Source organism: Mauremys reevesii, linkage group 1, assembly GCF_016161935.1.
Source record: "Mauremys reevesii isolate NIE-2019 linkage group 1, ASM1616193v1, whole genome shotgun sequence".
In the NCBI taxonomy this organism is placed as follows: Eukaryota; Metazoa; Chordata; order Testudines; family Geoemydidae; genus Mauremys; species Mauremys reevesii.
In genome coordinates this window covers 214,733,166-214,748,645 of record NC_052623.1, presented here as the reverse complement: position 1 = coordinate 214,748,645, position 15,480 = coordinate 214,733,166, and the positions used below count along the sequence as shown (strand labels likewise).

General features: G+C 49.3%; 1 protein-coding gene and 1 long non-coding RNA gene across 4 annotated transcripts in view; one reads left to right on the top strand and one right to left on the bottom strand.

Moving 5' to 3' along the window:
- Positions 1-713: 713 nt before the first annotated feature.
- On the bottom strand, positions 714-3,964 carry LOC120395791. 2 transcript variants are annotated; one of them, XR_005592789.1, is made up of 4 exons: positions 3,827-3,964; positions 2,839-2,936; positions 2,509-2,605; positions 714-998 (listed from the first exon to the last, which is right to left on the bottom strand). It is a non-coding gene; the product is annotated as an uncharacterized LOC120395791 (long non-coding RNA). The 2 variants fall into 2 exon arrangements; XR_005592790.1 differs by lacking the exon at positions 3,827-3,964 and adding an exon at positions 3,411-3,799.
- A 93-nt stretch (positions 3,965-4,057) lies between these two features.
- LOC120397395 (acrosin binding protein) overlaps positions 4,058-15,480 on the top strand; it is a 61,876-nt gene continuing 50,453 nt past the window's right edge. Inside the window, exons 1-2 of one of the 2 annotated variants that reach the window (XM_039523159.1) lie at positions 4,058-4,170; positions 5,006-5,218. In XM_039523159.1, the coding sequence (XP_039379093.1) occupies positions 4,131-4,170; positions 5,006-5,218 (253 nt within the window). In that variant the 5' untranslated portion in view covers positions 4,058-4,130. The remainder of the gene's footprint in view (positions 4,171-5,005; positions 5,219-15,480) is intronic. The other variant, XM_039523169.1, reaches the window with a different exon arrangement.

The following is a 15,480-nucleotide window of genomic DNA, read 5'->3' as shown; positions in this document are numbered from 1 at the left end:
TTCAAAAAGTGATCTTGGGCATAAAAAGGTTGGAGACCACTGTTCTAGGTTCTCTATTGTCTCCTATAGAAAGACAGCAAGGCAATCAGCTTCAGCCTCTATTTCCAAGTCCCAGAATCTCAGGAAGAAACTTTTGAGGAGCAGGAAGCCAGACTAAAGAAGGATGTTACCCCGCCAGTGAATATCTCCTCATCTTAGCCAAATGAAGCTTTGATGCTCCCTCCATCATTAACAGTGGATGACTTTAAACTCTTTCAGGACCTAACTAAGAAGATTGCTGATGCACTACAAATTCCCCTTGAAGAGGTAAAAGAAGCACATCACAAATTATTAGACATACTCCATACAACCTCCTCTTCAAGGATTGCCCTCCTAGTCAATAAGGTGCTCTTAGATCCTGCCAAGGCTATTTGGCAAACACTGGCCTCTATGGCATCAACATGTAAAATGACTGATTAAAAAATACTATGTGCCCTCCAACAACATGGACTTTCTTTTTTCACACCCCACGCAGAACTCCATAGTCGTAGACGCTGTAAATTCACATGGAAGACAGCACCATGCTAAATCTACCCTTTATGACCAGGATTAGAAGGGTTTGGTCTGTTTGACAGAAAGGCATGCTCCTCTGAAACCCTGCAGTTTAGGATTGCAAACTACCAGGCCTGAATGGCAAAATATGACCATACCAATTATGGTAAACTTAGTGCCTTTATTGATACCTGCCAGATGAACAAAAAGAACAATTTCAAGCCCAGCTGATAGCGAGGACAGTGCTACAGACAGTACTAGATGCCACAGATAGAGCAGCCCACTCAGTGTCGATAGCAGTGGTGATGAGATGGGCTTCATGGTTACACCTTTCGGGGACTACCGAAGGAAGTACAGACAACTGTTGAGGACCTCCCATTCAAGGATTCCAAGCTCTTCACCGACAAGACGGATGCCTCCCTTCACACACTGAAGAACTTGAGGGCCACACTGCGCTCATTGGGAATCTACACGTCAGCACAAAAAAGAAAATTCAGTACATAGTCGTCATGTAGACTCCAACTGGCCCAGTTCCTTCCTCCCCAATGGTACTATGAGCCCAAGTGAAAGAGAGAGAGGAAAAAAAAAAAACAAACTGGCCCCAGCCCCCCACATCACAGCCCTCCACCTCAAAACATCTGTTTTGATATCTTGATCGTGGCCCCGAGTGACCATTTCCACCAACAATTGCTGCAGCCTACAGACCTACATCCCTTTGGATGCTGCCTTGCTTTTTTCTGACAAAGCTGGGAAAACATAACTTCAGACAAATGAGTCTTGGAGATCATTTCCAAGAGTTACTCTATCCCAGTGGGTCACTTATGGTTCAATCAGCCTGCAGCTGTGGCTCATGTGACATCCTCAGGGCCATATAGATAGTATATATATCATGTGGATATGGCCCATATAACACACACAGAGCTGCACAATAGTAGATAGGTTGAGAACCACTGCTCTGTCCACTTCACCTCCCTCCCTCGCTGTCCCTCTTCAGGGACCTTTCTCATAAGAGACTATTATGTCAGGAAATAGATCACCTACTAAGCCTGGGGGGCTATAGAGCCAATTTGTGATCAATTCAAAGGAAAAAGTTTCTACCCCAAATATTTCCTGATTCTCAAGAAAAAAAAAGGAGGGTGGAGACCCATTCTAGATCTAAGAGCACTAAACAAATACATAAAGGCACAGAAATTCAAGATGGTCACACTAGCAGCAATTATTTCATCACTAGACCACAGAGATTGGTTCTCAGCACGGGAACTACAAGATACCTATATCCGCATATTGATTCCATCCCACAGGAGATGGTTCATGTTCATCTTTGGTCAGGACCATTACCAGTACAGAGTGCTTTCATTTGACCTTTTATCTGCACCCAGAGTATTCGCCAAAGTTCTATCTGTGGTAACAGCTAATCTACGCACATTGTGAATCATGATTTACTCATATTTGGATGATTGCCTTCACAAGGCTTGTTCTGTCGAAGATGCCCTAAGGGCCACTCAAAAGACTATGGAGGTATTCTCACAGCTGGGATTACAACTGAATACTCAGAAATTGACCTTGACTCCAGTGCACACTTGAGTTTATAGAGGCTTATCTCAATGCGGTGAAGGCCAGAGCCTTCCTCCTGCTACACAGATTCCACACCCTGACCACCTTAATAGACACAGTTCATGCCAGCCCCCAAATGTCAGACAGAAATTGCCTTCAGCTTCTCGGACACATGGTAGAGCATGCACGTGCATGGTATCGCATGCGAGACTACACGTGCGCTGTCTCCAAGCATGGCTCAGATTGGTATACATGCCAAACAGGCACAGATTAAACAAGTCACTCTCAATGCCCTCCATGGTTAAAGACTCCCTTGAATGGTGGAAAGACCCAAAGAATTCCTGTGCAGGGATTCCATTTACACAGCCTCTCCCAGCATTGATTCTCACAACAGACATGTCTTTAGTGGGCCGGGGAGCTCACCTGAGTAATCACAAGGTTCAGGGCAAATGGTCCCCACAGAATCAACTCTCCATATCAACCTCCTGGAATTTAGGAGTCAGTCAGAAATGCTTGAGCACTTTTAATCAAAGATACACATACAAAGATAATGAGAGATGACATAGCTTATATGTTTTACATAACCCAATAAGGGGCAGGGTGAGATCACTATCCCTACATACAGAAACAATAAAATTATGGAATTGGTGCATAATACCAGCCAGGCTGGTTTCCTCCAATACAAATCATCCTCTTCTTCAGTTCTGCTACCTCTAAGCATCTCTACTTCTCCAGTTTAATTGAATCTCATACCTGCAATCCAGCCGCCTTTTCACCACCTTTGACTCTATCCCCAGAACCTCCCCTCTTCCTGCTTTCACTTGTCTCTTTGCACAGGACCGTGCTGGTTTCTTTCAAGAGAAAATTGACAAAATACTTGGTGACCTTCCCTCTCCCCTTGGCTCACCTTCCTTTCCCCCTTCCTCTCTTACAACTGTCTCCTTCTCCCCATCACAGATGCAGAAGTTTCTCTTTCTCGCCTCCTCTAACCCCTCCTCTTGAGTGTTCTAAACACTGGACTGTTGGGTATAAAAGGGAGTGGGGAAAAGGCAACACCACCTTCTCTCTGTGTTGTATGGGCCTGATGCACTAGGTGGCCTCTGAGCATGCTTACTGGATTGGGCCCCCACAGGTGAGCTAGGCCGGAGATAACCCAGTTCAAGGATCTCACTGGGGCTTAGGTGCGAGTTAGGTACCGACTCTGTTCAGTGGTGTGAGGACTTAGGTGGGATCATATATGCCCACCAGGAGACATTTAGGCATCTAGGGAACGTTGTGGAAAATTAGGTACCTAATAAGGGCTTGTTTTTTCTAGGGTTTTTTACCTGGAGTTAATTGATTCTCAGTTAACGGGGGGTAGTTAACACTTTTGTGTGGGCTGCTAGTCAGGACACTCCCCAAATGTTCCTGGCTACAAACATTTGTAGTTTATCCTAGGCTAATCACTAGAGTATGTGGGTGGGAGGAAGGGGTAGCTCTAGAGTGTGTCTGCCTCTGCTGCCTCCTGGTTTACTTTCTAGCCTACCACCTCTGTTCACATGCCCTTTCCTCACTGTTCTCCCCAGCTCTCCCTACTCCCTGTCTCCATCCTTCTCATCCCAGATGCATTCATCCCATCCTGGATTCCCCATCTCATCTGCCTGTATCTCTCTCTTCCCCCATATCCCTAGTTTGTTTCCCTTCCAGTTCCCAGTCTTCCCATGACTTCCCCAAGCCTCTCATCCCCCATAGTGCCTCCAACCTTGCTGCCCATCACAAATCCTCTCCCTTTTTCCTCTCATCTTCCATGTTCCCCAAACCCTTTCCCCTCCTGGATTTCTTTTTTTCATCTGAGCCCCTCTCTGCCTGCCACTTTGACCCCCTTGACTCCTTTTTCTGATCATTTCTACATTGCTCTTGATCCCTTTGACTTCCACCCTCACTGTGGCTCCTCTAGGATTCTGACTATGAGGTCACCATATTCTCATTCCGACAGCCTCCATGTTGGCCTTTGAAATGGGAGGAGTTGGTTGGGAGTTGCAGGCACTGGAGTTAAAGAGAAGAAAATGCTGAGGTTCCAGTCTCTGCCTTGGGCCCTCCTGGTGGGTAAGTGACCTGTGTCTGCACCTCACAAGAACCCCTCACCTCTTATGTCTTGGTTGTCTCTTCCCTATAAGGTGTCACATCAAATCCCTGAACCCAGGAAATTCTGTTGTTGTCCCTGAGTATCCCTGAAGAGAATGTACCTCTGCCATCTCTCCCCACAGGGAATATACTCCTGGTATCCCTCCTTCCATCCTCATGGGAATGGATCTTCAAGATCTTTGCTCTTGAATGGCACTACCCAGCACAGGGAACAAGATGGCCCCATTGTTGCACATGTACTTTGCCCTCTGTTTTCTTACTGTTATGAAGTCTCAAAACTCCTAGGATGAGACACAGGGTTAGGGAATGGGGCACAAATTCTACAGGATCAGAGCCTGTATTGCTAAGCAGTTTGCAGTGGGGTAGGGCACAGGGGCACAGCTGGTGAAACATGGGTTAAAAGAACTGGCTGACTCAGAGAGATTAAGGAATGGGATAAAAAAGCCTTTCACCTGTAGGGCACTGGTTTCAGTGCAGCTCCAGGTCTGGAGGACTAGGTGGTTATGGAATGGGATATGAAGCCTTTTACCTCAAAGGGACTAGCTCTAGACCAGACTCACCCAGATCTGGGGGAAACTGTCTGGCTTGAGGTGTTTTGAGTTTCATATCTAAAGCACCATTGTGGCCCAGTCAACATGGGGAACAGGTGGGAACCTCAGTCTGGATGGGCTTGTTGGGCTGATCTAGAAGTTGGGGAAGCTAGTGGGGACATGGGGACTGACAGGTCTATGAAGTGCTTCTCTATGTTCTTGAGTCACTGATGGCTGTACCCATCCCTGTTCTGCTTTCTCCACAGGACTTCTGCTCCCCATGGTGCAGCCTGTCTGGAGCATGTCATCCCTGGCTCCAGGCAGCCCACTGTCTGACAGCGAGTACCAGGTCTTCTTTTCTGCCCTGATGCCCTCCTGGAAGGCAGGTGTGGCCTGCCAGATCCGACGTACTCAAGGGTGCCATGACCCTAAAGTCATCCGGCTGGACCAGTTTGAGAACCACGGCTGGATCCCAGAGGGTACAGAGGGTGTGGGCATATTAGGGTTGTAACAATTGTGTGTTGTCAGTGCCATGCAGAAACAAGCTCAGCATTACCTCTACTGACTCAACCTGGAGTCTGGGCAGTATGGTTCCTACCTTTGTGGCCCAGAAAGAGAGACAACTCCTGCCCAGTTTGAGTCAACATGTAATCTATCCTGTTCTAGCGCAGCTTTTTAGGCTGCTCTTACTGATGATTCAGTTGTTGACCTGGCCTGATATTCCCAGCCTACAGAACCTGATACTTTCCCCTAGAGGCTGGGTTTAGGATAGGATGTTGTTACAATTGCTTTCAGAGGCCTTTGACAAACCTAGATTTTGATGTTGCTTGTCTCTTGCTCTAATGATATTGCATTTCAGTGGCTCAGATCCCATCGCATAAAAAATGTATAAATCAGTCTGTATGTATCCTAGCCTAAGCACCCGGTAAATAACAGTAATAACTTTACCTTACAACAGTGTATGGAAGGATTCAAATTGGATTCTATCTATGCAGCTGAAACACTTGGGATAATTTCTTTGTTCATTTTTTCTTGAGGAAAAATACCCTAGACAATTAAAATAAAAAATATGTTAATATATTTAAGTTATGAATATAAACACTGAAAAGTCAGAAAATGCTAAAGAAAAGTTTGAATAAGCAACCTTAATTCTGTTTCCTTGTCTATATGCTGCATCATGATATTATTATGAGATTATGTAATTAAAGTCTATATCAGTTTTGATATAATACCACACCCTTAATAATTTTCCACACCCTTAAAATACATAAATGTAACAACTTGTAGTTTTTGTATGCTAGATAACAAGCCCATTAAAGTATTTGCTATTCACCTTTCAGCTGACTACAGGCATGGAAGGACTTCTCCAGCAAGGGAGGGTGCCAAACACCTTAGCTAGTCTCAACAGATAGGTCCTGGATTTCTTCTGACCATGGTGCCTTTAATCCTCCCTCAGGGAGAGGGTGAACAGGGTGTGGTCTTTGTTCAAAGCCAGGCCTGCTCTGAGGGAGTAGGGCTTTTGGGCCATAAAGAACCAGGGACTAGAACTCAGGTCTGCAGAGCCTAGAACCGTTGATGTTCCCACAGTGCCACCAGGAGGCCGTGCAGAAAGAGAGAGCCAGGGAGCACTGTGGAGAGTAGGCACTGCACGATCTCTCCCAAGAGACCCAGAGTGATGGTACCCTGCAGCCCTCTGATTGGCCAAGCACCCTATTTAACCCCAGAGGTCACCCCAGCAAGTTGCCTGGCCAGCTGTACAGACTTTGGCCTGCTGTAATGCTAGACTTTGCTTGAATGCCTGTCTCCTACTCTAGCTTGACTCTGATCCTGATGCATGCCTCCTGATTCCAGCCTGGTAACTACCTCTGATCTCCAGTCTCTGACTCTGACCCAGACTCTTCCTTACAGGACCTGGCACTTGCGATTCCTCCAACTCCTGCTTTGTGACTACTGTCCCAAGTGGGCAGACCTCAGTCCAGCTGTGACAGGCCAGACTGTACTTTACACAGGTCCTGCAGAGCTCCTGCAGGATGCTTCCAGTCCCGTATGGCGCATCCTTTTCTCCACTGCTTCTGAGAGCCCTGATATGACCAGCTATTCTTTGACTTCAAGAGGTCTCCCATTAGACCTCTCACAGTTGCCAGCCTTCTACCAGGACCTGAAAGCTGGTCTCCACAACCAGGTCCTCTGTAGCCACTGAGAGTTGAGGATTTTCTCCTAGAGCTCCTCCTGCCCAATCTCCAGCTTCATATTCTGGTGGTGGTCTCTTCAGTTGACCAGAAGTTGGTCCTCAGAATCAAAAGCTCCTGGACAATAGAGGGACACAGGACTAGAAGGGATTTCTTGGATCACTGAATCCAATCCTCTGCTTTTGCAGGCAGCCCTGTCATATTCCCTTTCATAAGTTACAGCTGGCAAGACTGGATGGTCCCCACCATGCTTGCACAGTGCATGGGGCTGCCCACCTCTCTCAAATTTCCTATTGTATGCTCTAGGCAGTGAAAGCTGCCCTGTCCCCTAGCTCTTTCACATTCCTCAAATGGGTCACCTGAGAAGACTTATCCAACCCACTCTTCTCTCCTAGCTGCTGGAGTCAGTCAGGCCTTGGCCCCATGACAACTCCCCACAGCTGCTCTCCACACATCACCTGAGCAGGCCTCACAGCCACACCCAGGGGACATCTTCATACACTGAATGCTCCATATCATCCATTTCCTTGCTCTTTTGCACTCCCTCTCTCAGGGACCCAAGTGGATGGAAGGCCCCTGGTAGGAGACCATATATTCCATCCTGGATCCACCATCCACCAGTGATATAAGCTGGCAGATCCTCCATGGAGTTGTGAGCATAGGCACATTGCTGCTGTATTTCATGGATTCCTCCAACATCCAACCCTTTGTAGTGAGAGGCTGGGGCTGCAATTTTCCTTTCACCTGTTTATTTTTGCCCACTTGATCTAAGGTCTCACATAGTCCTGGGACCTCCCCCTGGCACTGGCTAAGATGGCTGTGGATCAGTCCAGGAACAGGAAGCTTAACAGGAAGGCTCTCTCTGACTGTGGGACCATTTCCATGCCTTTGTCAATTCACACATCCAAACAGAGTTGGAACAGGCTCCTCCAGCACCCACTGGTCCTGTGACCTTTTAGATACATAGAGTTTAAGGCCAAAAGGGCCCACCAGATCATCTAGTCTGAGCTCCTGTATATCACAGGCCACCAGCACCACCCAGCATCTGCTCACTAAACCCAACAACCAAAATGAGACCAAAGTATTACAGCCCTTTGACGGGTCATTGCTTGTCTCTAAGCAGACTGATGATAAGCTGCATAGACTCAAGGACTCCAGGGCGATATTCAAATCTTTGGGCATTAATACACCTTCCCCAAAGAAAAAGCAGATCTCTCCTCCACAGCCATATTTATCCTTCTTTCATGCCTCACAACCAGGACCTAGTGAGAAAAAAGATTGGAGGTAATAGACCAACCCTTTTGCTTTCTCCAGCAGCTCCTAGTTCAGACAGACAGAATGACAGTTCTAAGCAAACATTTTGATGTGTTTTTTCAAAGACAGCCTACCGCCTTCCAGAGTGCAAGCCTCTTCTACCCCTTTTTTGCCAACTGGTTATCCCACTACTTAAATGCTTGGTCCTGCATCCCTGAAGACTGGTGGGTCTTAAGTATAGTGGAACTGGGATACATGCTTCAGTTTATTTCTATCCTCCTTTTTCACTTCCTTTCCTCACCCCTTTTCAGGGGCCACGGTCAAGAGGTAGTTCTCCTTCAGGAGGTGCAATCTCTCCTCCGGTTGAGAGTCATAGCGGAAGGTCCTCCATTTCACAGAGGAAAGGAATTTTATTTTCAGTACTTCCTAATTCTAAAAGCAAAAGAGGGTCTCAGACTCATTCTAGGCCTGCAAGATTGTGACAGATAGCTAAAGAAAATAAAGTTTTATATGGTCCCTCTGGCTTCTGTTATTCCCTCCCTGGATCCTGAAGACTGGTATGCCACCCTTGACTTTGCATGTGACAAAACATCAAAGCCACAGGAAATTTCTCAGGTTTTTGGTCAACCAGTGCCACTATCAATTTGCAGTCTTACCATTTAGCTTGTCTGCAGCTCCACTTTTGTTCACAAAGTAGAGGACAGTGGTGCCAGTGTTCCTCAGAAAATTGGGAATTCAGGTATTTCCCTCTTGGATGGTCCAAGGCTTAGCTGATGTCCAACATGACTGTTGTCCAATCCACTTTTAATGCATTATGGTTGTTCATCAACACAGTGAAGTCAATCCTGTCTCTTTTACAAGAGACAGAGTTTATAGAAGCAGCCTTGGACTCTACAAAAGCCAAGACCTTCCTTCCCCAGTTATGATTGCAGATGATGCTGGCCATTGCTTTAAACCTGAAGGCCCGTCCTAGAATGACAACTATCTTAGCAACAAGGTGGTCAGGGAAAGTGTGGGACCCTTATTGAATGGGGGAGGCAACCATTTTTCTCTCTAATTTTTCCCACCCATGTGCACCAATATGGAGATGATGTGTCACACATCACCTTCATATTGGTGTACATAACAAAATGCATGTGGTGGGGCTGAGGGATTCGGAGTGTGGGAGGGGGCTCAGGGCTAGGGCAGAGGATTGGGGTGCAAAGGTTTGAGGGCTGTGGCTGGGGGGTGTGGGCTCTGGAGTGGGGCCAGTGATGAGGAGCTCAGGGCTGGGGCAGAGAGTTGGGTGCAGGGGGTGGGGGTGCAGGATTTGGGGTGCAGGAGGGTGCTCAGGAGCTACAGCAGGGGGAGAGGACTCCCTGCAGCTCTCTCTCCCCGCAGCAACAGTACCTGGACTGGGGGGAGAGGTGCCTCTTCCTCCTGCAGCAGCTTTTGGGCTGGGGCTGCAGGATAGGCATACCATCCGCCCTGGCCCCAGCAGGGCCAGGCCAGGGGAGGGCCGCTCCACCCATGCCTGGGTCACAGCTGGGGCCGGGCTGCTCTCCTGGCCACCCGAGGAGATCTTAGTGCCCCGGCCATGCCTGAGGCCAGCCCTGATTAATGTGCAGGTTTGTACAAGGCCAGCTAGTCAGACCTCATCCTGGAAGGGCACTGTATGCAGCAGGTCCCTGAGCACATGCACAGCACTAAATAGGCTGCTGCACAGCTTACAGGGAACTTAGGAGGCAACCTAGTGACAGATGATGTGGAAAAAGCTGAAGTACTCAAAGCTTTTTTGCCTCAGTCTTCACAGACAAGGTCAGCTCCCAGACTGCTGCACGCAGCACAGTGTGAGGTGAGCACCAGGGAGGTGAAAGAACAGGTTAAGGACTATTTAGAAAAGCTGGATGTGCACAAGTCCATGAGGACTCATCAATTGGAAGCCACAGAGGAGGAGAGAGACTTGGTTGTGTGGGTTGATCACAAAATGACTATGAGCCACCAATGTGATGTGGCTGTGAAAAAGGCAAATGTGATCCTAGGGTGTATTAGGTGAGACGTTTCCAGTAGACATAGGGACTTATTCAGGTCCCTCTTCAGTGATGGGCAAGCTGGGCCACCCGAGGTATTCAAGAAGGCACCATGCTGCTGGTACTCCCACCCACCTGACCTGCTGACAGCCAGCAAGGCTTAGAGGCAGCCAGGCAGGCACAGCAGTGTTTGGAGAAGAGGGACAGACCAGGGGCAGATGGACCAGCCAGGTAACTCCTCTGAAGCAGAGATGCCCCTGCTGCCCTGCTCCACTGCCATCTGCAGTCATTGCTGCTCCTCCCCCCCATCCCCTCCATGGAGCTGCCCCTGGCCAAGCTCAGACCTGGAGCCTTCCTCCTGTCTGCTGTGCAGACTGTGCGGGGGGTGGGGTGGGGGGGGGGTGTGATGGCGTATCCCCCTCCCCTCACCTGTGTACCCAGGCTCTGCTGAGCTGGGGTGGGGGTCAGGGGGAGCAAGTCTGTGCTGGTGCCTCTGAGTCCAGAGTGGGAGCTGCCAGTGCTGCTGTTCAGGCTCCTGAATGCTCTTCTTAAAGAGTTACTCAGGCGCACACACACACTCACTCACATTCCTCCCAACAAACCCACTGCCACCCCCCACCCCCCAAAAAAACCCCTCAGAGCTGGGGGGGAGGCAGTGAGGCCTGGAGGTGATGGGAGCAAGTTGTGGGGATCAGGGGTGATGTGGGGAGCCATGGAGGTCAGGTGTGATGGGATGGGGTGCCCATGGGGACACCAAAATATAAGTTCACCCAGGACACCATTTCACTGAGGCCAGCCCTGATTAATGCCATTGTACAAGGCGCTAGTCAGACCTCATCCTGGAATACTATGTGCAGTTCTGGTCACTCATATTCAGGAAAGATTAAATTAAACTTGAACAGGAGCAGAGAGGAGCTACTGTGATGATCAGGGGAATGGAGGGCCAGTCTTATGAGAAGACACTTTTTGTTTAGCCTAGCAAAAGAAGGCTGAGAGGGGATATGATTGCGCTCTATAAATACATTAGGGGGTAAACACCAGGGAGGGTGAAGAGCTACTTAAGCTAAAGGACAATGTTGGAATAAAAACATTGGGTATAAACTGGCTGTGAACAAATTCAGGCTGGAAATTAGAAGAAGTTTCTAACCATCGGGGCGGGGTGTGTGTGTGTGTGTGTGTGTGTTTGGAACAGCCTCCCAATAAGAGTTGTGGAAACAAACAACTTAATTAGTTTTAAGAGAGAGTTGAACAAATTTATGAATGTGATTATATGATGGGGTTGCTAGTGATGGGGTAGGGTTTGACAATCCTAAGGTTCACTTCTGGTTTATGTCTTATCTTCCTAAAGCTCACACCTCAGGGTTTCAATTAGTCACAACAGAGGTCAGGAAGCGATTGGTTCCCATCCTCCCACAATGTATGCTGGGTTTTTTTGTTTTATCTCCTTCCTCTGAACTGAAGCATCAGGGATGGCCACATCTGGAGATGGGACACTGGGCATGGTGGGCCAGGGATCTGAGGTGGCATCGAGCATTCTCTCTCGGGTGCTTGGCAGGCTGGTTCTTGCTCAATGATCATCATATGTGAGGTTGAGAAGGAGTATTCCCCCAGGTCTGTGTCTGCATGGATATGATCATATCCCAGGAGATGCTGTGCAAACCTGGTGCATGCAGAAACAATGCCTAAGTATTCCTTCTTTGACTAAGTATAATTACACTTTGTTGCAGAGTGTCCCAGTGGCAACATGCTACAGGCTAATCATGCAATAATGATTATTCCAATCCACATTCACTGGAATCACATATTTACAGGTTCCTTTGCATCATAGTATGTTAGGACCTGGGAGAGGTGTTGTGACAAAGTGGGGATTTTCCCTTCTTATGTTGTATGAGTCTTACTGTTGAGCCTATGTGAGTTTTACTATTTTTCATGAATACTGTGTGTGCCTCAGTTTCCCTTTGTGTTGCACCAATACCTCAGTGGTGGAAATAGGAGTATGTGACTTTGGGCTGAGACCTGTGGGGCAGGTGAAGCTGCTCCAGCTGCTTGCACATCTGCTATGACCAGTGCCCTTCATAACGTGAGACCCAGGAGGGGGATGCGACCAGGTGACTCTTTGCCCCAGAAGCAAGACAAAGAGAAGGAGAATGAGCAACAGGGGTGTCTGAGGTCAAGTTGCTGAAAGCTGGCAGTCTGCTTGGGGGGATTGGAAAAGGGGGAATCCAGGCTACCTGACCCAGAACTCTCCAAGATGGACTCGGCTGAAAGTCACTGAGTTCTGTGCTAACAAGTTCTGTTCTATGCTGTGTTCCTGTTGACTAATAAACCTTCCGTTTTACACTGGCTGAGAGTCACATCTGACTGCAGCGTTGGGGTGCAGGGCCCTCTGGCTTCCCCAGGAGCCCCGCCCAGACGGACTCGCTGCAGGAAGCGCACAGTGTGGAAGGGGATGCTGAATGCTCCAAGGTCAGACCCAGGAAGGTTGAAGCTGTGTAAGCTTCTTGCCCTGGAGACAGTCTGCTCAGAGAGAGGAGGCTCCCCCAGAATCCTGGCTGGCTTCGTACAGCGTAGTTCCAGAGCATCGCCCCAGTGATTCCGTGACAGGTGTAGCAGGAATTTGGGTGGATAGTTAACAGATCCCACAAAGCTGCCATATGTCTTGCACATTTTGGGGAGAGGGAATTACTCCAAAATGATTTGGACCATCTCAGGCCCTGGTTTTAAGCCCTCTGTTAGAAGGTGTCTGATATACAGCTCAGTTGACAAGCCTGGTCTAATTTTTTGATTGTTCAGTTTGAGATTCACTGACGTACTATAAAGCAGTGCTATCAGGGTACGACCATGATCAGCATTAGCTTCTTCAAGGGAGTCTCCACAATCAAATTGTCATCTGCAATTACATTAACCACCATGCATCCGACAAAGCGGGTATTCACCCACAAAAGCTCATGCTTCAATACATTTGTTAGTCTATAAGGTGCCTGTAAGGGTGCAGACTCACCCCTGCGGCACCTCCTGCTGGTCTCTCATGGAATTAGCTTGATTTCCAGCCCGGAGTGCCCTCTGCAGGCTGGTGATCCTCTACTGCTTGGCCACCGTATCCCTCTCTGGGTTCCAGTGCCCTGATAGCTGGGGTGCTGCCACCTGGAAGCGACCCCCTTCTCTCTCAGTCTTAGGGTCTTCCCTTCCCAGGGAACCCCCACCCACTATTCCTACAGCATAAGGCTACTGCCAGTCATCATCTAGTCCCACACCCTAGGGCAGACTGCAGCATCAGCCTACTCATCACTGGCAAGGTTGGATTTGGACCTGCTGCCTTGGCCTACCCCTGGGCTGCCCTCCGCAACCCCCAGTACCTGTTAGCCTTATGCTAGGCCACAGCCTGGAGCTCCCCAGCTCCTCTGCCTTTCCCAAGCCCTGCTCCACTCAGGTACCCTGTCTCTGGATCCCTGCAGCCAGGCCTTTCTCCCTCTACAGACAGAAGGAGACTGAGTGGGGGGCCAGCTGGGCCAGATTGGGGGGTTGGCCCCAGCTGAGCCTACTTTCCCTAATCAGCCCAGGCTTCTTGCCCCAGCCACAGCCCTCTCCTGGGCTGTTTTCCACCCCGAAGTGCAGGAGCGGGTAACCACCCTGCTACAGTGCCACAGAACTTTGCCACTTTTACAGATCCAGACTAACACGGCTACCCTTCTGATACTATTAACCACCTCGAGTTCCTCTAGCACTTCATGATTCTGGCACCAGCGATTAAAGCCAAATGTCATTCATAGCCATCTAGATCTGCCCAAAGAGTCCAGAAAGATGTTGAATGAAGAAAGGTGCTTTCTTCAGCAAGTGTTACCAGGCAGAAACCATCTTTAACATCTAAACAGAAACAAACATTGCTTTTGGCAGGATCCCTTCTGTTGTTGGTAAAAAAAAAAAAAAAAAATCATGGGAGTGTTGTAGCAGTTTATGGAGGCGTAGGGGGTCAGTATGCAGGCAGTTTGCCTGTTTTTTATATAAGTACCATGTTGCTTATGTAAGGGGACTGTTACCCCCTTACTAACATTCAGTGGGCATGTTTTGGTTGGCTAGCTCCCAGTACCAAAAGGGGAAGGGTCGATGGGAAATCAGGACCCTGAGACTGACAGCACCCGGGGCAATGGGGAGAGGCCAGTGCTCCAGGTCAGCCTGATTGACAGGGCGGGCAGGCTAATCAAGGAGTCAGGAGACCGGGGGGTCCCGTCCTCTGTGTGAGCTGGAATTGTCTGGGTCAGACAGAGTGGGGCTGAGCTAAGGAGAGAGCAGGGGCCCAAGCTAAGCTGCTGGGAGCAGAGCTGCTGCCCCAAAGCCAGAGCACAGACCAAAGAGAGCAGACCTGCCCTGGGAGCAGAGCTACAGCAACCAGAGCCAGAGGGGCCAGAAAAGCAGCCCAGGAAGCAGGTCAGAGCTGGGAGCAGAGTCACAGAAGCAGCCCACAGAGCAGACCTGTTCTGGGAGCAGAGCTGTAGCAACCAGGGCCAGAGAAGCAGCCCAGGGAGCTGGAGGCAGAGCAGCAGCAGCCGTGCTGAGACAGAGTGCTGGAGCTGGAGCTGGAGCAGTCCGGAGCTGGGTGCAGTGAGCATCTGGGGAGAGCGAGGGGGACCCTGGGCAGCGGGCCCAGCACAGGGAGATGCCTCAGCTAAGAGGCTCTGCAGGCCAGACTTGGAGGGGGATTGTAACCCTGACAGGGCGGGGGTGAGGCTGGGAAGAAGGGTCCTGCCACCTAGAGCCTGAGAGCATTTGACCATAGCCAGAGCAAGTGTCCGACCCGCAGCGTCCCTGCAGTACAGCCAGGGCCTGAGAAGGAGGCCTGGGACCTACAAGGAGCAGACTGTGAACTGCCCTGACATTCCAGAGACGCTGTTTGTGACGTTCCCTGTCACAGAGCAGAGTGATGTGTTTCCTTCAACCTTTCCCATTTTTCCTTATTCCTTTTTAAACTAACTGTTAATTAAATAAACTGTATTGCTTTAAATCATTTCTAATGATCAGTGGGTAAGGAAAGCATCCAGTGCAGAGAGAGCTCCCTGGAGTGGGGACACCCCAGCCCCTGACCTAGGTGACCACAGCAAGGTTGGGGGTTGAGCCCCCCAGGAATCCTGGGCCCAGCCTTGTTGGGGTTACAAGGACTCTGCCAGACAGGGGAGTGAAAGGGGAGGCCTCAAAGGCAGGAAGGCCTCTGGGTAAAGTAAGTAGGAGCGAGGACTCAGATCCTTCCGCTAGCCCATTTCACCAGGGTAGTGCAGAAGCCAGGAAAGTTCCCCA